General features: G+C 36.0%; 1 protein-coding gene across 1 annotated transcript; it reads left to right on the forward strand.

Annotated features, from left to right (window-relative positions):
• The first annotated feature begins 1,157 nt into the window (after positions 1-1,157).
• LOC132563318 (uncharacterized) lies at positions 1,158-4,008 on the forward strand. The gene is made up of 3 exons (XM_060228077.1): positions 1,158-1,175; positions 2,133-2,180; positions 2,697-4,008. The coding sequence occupies exon 3, from the start codon at positions 2,704-2,706 to the stop codon at positions 3,883-3,885; it is 1,182 nt and encodes a 393-aa protein (XP_060084060.1). The 5' UTR covers positions 1,158-1,175; positions 2,133-2,180; positions 2,697-2,703; the 3' UTR covers positions 3,886-4,008.
• Positions 4,009-4,529: the final 521 nt, after the last annotated feature.

A 4,529-nucleotide genomic window follows, 5' to 3' on the forward strand; every position in this document is an offset into this window, starting at 1 on the left:
ATTTTCTATGTTATCTCGTCGAACACTTGCATGATAAAAAAAAATCCGATTTTTGTGTAATATGGTAGTACATTGTTGACGTCTGATATTTATACAACATTGAATATATAGAATGAGAAATGAGAGAAAAAAATACACTGTGATGTATCGGGGTGAAGGACGGGATATTTCATCTTCGAGGTAGCAAAATCTATTAAAATAGTCGGGTTTTACATCTTGTGACCTTCGGATGGAATATTTCTTTCCTATCCTTTGACACATTACGCATGAGTCTTATAATAATACAAAAACTATGTTGATTGTTATTTAAATTAAGAAAATAAAGGAATATCTAGTTCTTTTCTTTGTTTCGTATTTTTCTTTCTCTCGTTTTCCCAAATGCTGCGATAACATATGAGGTACTGGTTCTAATCAAAATTGTTGAAGGAATTCGTCAGGAAATAAATTGAAAAATTAGCAATGATAGTTAAAGGAAATACATCCTGTGAAGGACCTGACTGTTGATTAGTTGAAGACTTTTTAATGCATTCGTTACTACCATAGATATCAGTTATATATTTGAAAGGTATAAAGTTCTATAATAACAGTTCTAAAGATAGCAGCTTGACACGTCACTGCGGTTGCCTCGTTTTGGAATTTGTAAATAGTTATACCAACGCTATATTTAGAGGGATTTCCCGAGCAAGTTGAGTAGTCAAACCGGATATTTAAGATGTACTATAAGATCGAGACAGCATCTAGACATAATTTGGAGTGTATACAACACGTCTATTCAATTTCTAAGATTCTACTTTCTAATTAAGCTTTTATGTAAAGGTAAAACTTGGCATGCATGTTAAAAAGGCTGTGCTATTAATAGTAATGAGTCACACAGGTTTCCTACTCTTTCACATGACCTGTAAACAAGACATTTGTTACAGACGTTCCTATGAAGGACAGCCTATATAACTTCCTGGTAAGTACAGACTTTATTTACAACTAAACAACGTGTTTACTAGTTAACGTAGCCATGTTTAAATCACATTGTGTGCTTGTATTTAGACTTGATCTTCAGGATACACAAGTATCCGGCAGAGTTACTCTGTTTTATACTGTTGTATATATCTATGGAGAAGAGATGTAAACTTCATATAAGTGTGGTCCATGTGCCTTATGAATGGTGGTGTCCTATACAGGTACATATTATAACCTAATTTATTGTCTAATTGTCGCTCTCATATTTCCACTAGACGCCTTAATATGATGTATTGTAATTATACATTTATCATATGTTTATTGTCTGTGGTAATCAATCGTGTGTGAGTGAGGATATAAATACATGTGGTTATTAAAATACCACGGGGGCTTGTCCCAGTTAGTTCCTATTGAGTTTAATTGGGCGTTTGAAATACTGGCAAGTCACTGAGACCTACCTAACCATAGCCTACAACTCATCAAGCCAAGCCCTTGTGACTAGTATATCAACCTCTGTATAATTGTAACATGAAAAACCTTTATTATATTCACAATTAATACAGTAGGTCGAAGATGGAAACTTGTTCAGACGAGTTGACAAGAAACAATGAAAGATTACGTATATATAATTATATATATGTATATATATAGAATTATTAGCATTTACACTAAATATTACAATATAACTAAACATCGTAGTAACCAGTTAAAGGTCACCAGGAGGAACATCATGGGTATAACAAAACTAGGTCACCTAATTCCTATAACAATATTGACACGATGACAGGCCTCGACGTGGTAGTCTACTCAGCAAATACAAACACGTGTTGTCGATACGAAGACTCGGTGAATGGTCACCAACAGATATTGGAAATGAAGTGACTGGTTTGTTGATATTCCATGAGGTGTCTATGACATCAAGTATACCAGTTACTTAAACACTAAGTTTAGGAGGTGTATTTCAGTGAAAAGGAAGAAATGTTCACATCCAAGAACAAGAAACACCACTTAACAGTCATGTGATTTTCTCTGTGTCAGTCGTTTTCACCAGACAGATGTATAACATATTGGATCTTTTATCTATTAACATTAAATGATATTGCTATTGGATTTTATAAAATATCCTCGTAAAACTGTCATATTTTCAACACATTCATAATTAGTTTTCTATGTTCCAGTTGCAAGATTTGCTGAAGATAGCAACTAATCAAGAAATAGCATTATAAGTAAGTATATCATTTTACGAATGAATTTCCCCTCAGACTGTAAAATACTTCAACTTTTTGAAAAAATATATTTGTAATTGTATGTTTAAGACATTGTCTAGTATTGGGTTACAGTCCTCAACGAAACGAGGAATAAGAAAGAAAGAAAATATATTTCCTGAGCAACCGAGAAGTATTCGGGAATATTAGCCAATGTAATGCAGACTTGAAGTCGCCTGTCGATTAAGTATCACATTTTGTTTAATACGTTATATTCAAACCAATTAAAAATATCAACGAATTTACCCCCTCCCCCTCGCGTCTTCCCATTGATATAGAATATCTGATCATATGTTTGTAACACATACAAATGATAAAGTATATTCGTGAATTATCATTGAATGAGTACAAAGTGGTCGAAATCACCACCTTTATTTATTCAACATGTACAATTGCATACATATACACTGTGACCTTTCTTTACAATTAAAGTTCTACGGCAACGCTGGATATCCTACTTTTTTATATTCCTGACAGGTTGATCATGGTTCACGGCGGTGGATCTTGTTCCGGTGGTAGTTCGTCTGGTGGAGGATTTACATACATCCATGTATCTGCATCTAATCGATGTCGCTCAAACAGAAGAAACAGACGCGGTGAAGACTGTACATCTAACGACTGTAAGAGGTGCTTTCTCAGTCTTGGTCTGTGTTTTGGATGCAGAGGACAAAATAACTTCGTCAAGATATTCAAAATTTGGGCTTGGCTTTTGATAATGTCCTTTGTGACAGGATTAGCTGTCGGGTTCGGTCGGTATGGTCCAACAAATATCCCCGTCAGTCCCTCAGACATGATGCCGATAACTCGAGGGATCCATCCGTCATTTTGCGAAGGTGTTAAAATTGAATCAACTCTACCTGTTAATACGTACCTACTGCCATCACCACTCGTCATGTCGCCAAACAAAATTGCACATTCCATCACGCAGACGGCTGTAATTGTGGGGGACAGATACGAGTACTGGGGATTCTATCTCCTTTCTGGCTCTGTCATAGAAATAGATATTTGTGGAGATAATGTTGGAGACTTGTACATCATTCAAGGCGACAGAAACTTTCATTCTTGGAAGGAGAATAACTACGACCCGGGGACATACAAAAAGACGGTACGGACTAAGCCTTGTGCGCAGCCACGGTATGCCAAGACTAAGCTTAATTACAGTGTCATGGTCACTGATGAGTTCTACATTGTTTTAGCCAATCACAAACGTCAACCGTTGAGTTCTAGTATCACGTTCATTTTAAATAGGACAGTTTACGATTTGGGACGTTATATAGAGTTTTACAACAGTTCAAAACAATGTACCATTGACGTTTCGGAAGATAAAGCGATTGTTGTTTATGTCCCAGAATCCGACGATTTTGATTTCAGTATCAAAACATCTTGTGTACGACGGACTGCAGTTTTCCTGGCCATATTTCTAATCATTCCTCTGGTCATTGGTGTTCTTGTGACTGGAGGTATTGCTTATATGATTTGTCGCGCCAACGCGCTGAAAAGAGACATTCACAGACGTGAAGGGCATGCTCTCATATCCACGCCACCAGCTCATGAATATCAGACACTTGTAAATGACTTAAGGAACGAGCCATCAGCTCCATCATACAACGATGTAATGGGTGATCCACCATCATATGATCAGGCGATGACATTGCAGAAAAATTGACATGACAAACTTACCTCACGCTTCTGTGGTTGATGATACTTTCGGGAATCCCGTGATATAAAGGAAACACAGATCTGAAGTCAAAGTTGATGAAATCGCCCTCTTTACTATGATTTCATAATATTTGTTGTATACATCATTTATGTAAATGTACTTTTGTCGTTGAAAGTGCTCCATTTACTCAAATTCATATCTCTTTTGAAAAGATCTGATTTTTCCGCTATCAGCGTCAATGAAATTTTATAATAACAAAAAACTAAGCACTTGCGGTTGTTCTTTTTCGAAATCCGAAACGTTTTGGTATACATAGTTTTCCCTATCTGTATATTACCTCTATAGGAACAGTTCGTGAGAGAGAATACCATGCTCTTACGGTAAACCCTCTTCCTCCTGAATACCAGATAATGCAGTGAGAGTCGGAATCAAACAGGATCCATGAGATAGCTGTCAAACCGTATTCCTGATAAGAAAAGCGAAAGGTTTACTGCTCAATGTCTCTTGTCATGTTATCCATATATATGACTAGTAAGCAGTATGTTATAAATCGATATTTATTAAATATGATATTATATAGACATGCAGACGTGTGTGTATGCACTTAATTGTTGATTTTTATTTTAGTTAAACTCTTAAAGGGACACCAT

This window comes from Ylistrum balloti, unplaced genomic scaffold (genome assembly GCF_031769215.1).
Source record: "Ylistrum balloti isolate Yb309-2 unplaced genomic scaffold, AGI_CSIRO_Ybal_v1 Utg371680, whole genome shotgun sequence".
NCBI lineage: Eukaryota > Metazoa > Mollusca > Bivalvia > Pectinida > Pectinidae > Ylistrum > Ylistrum balloti.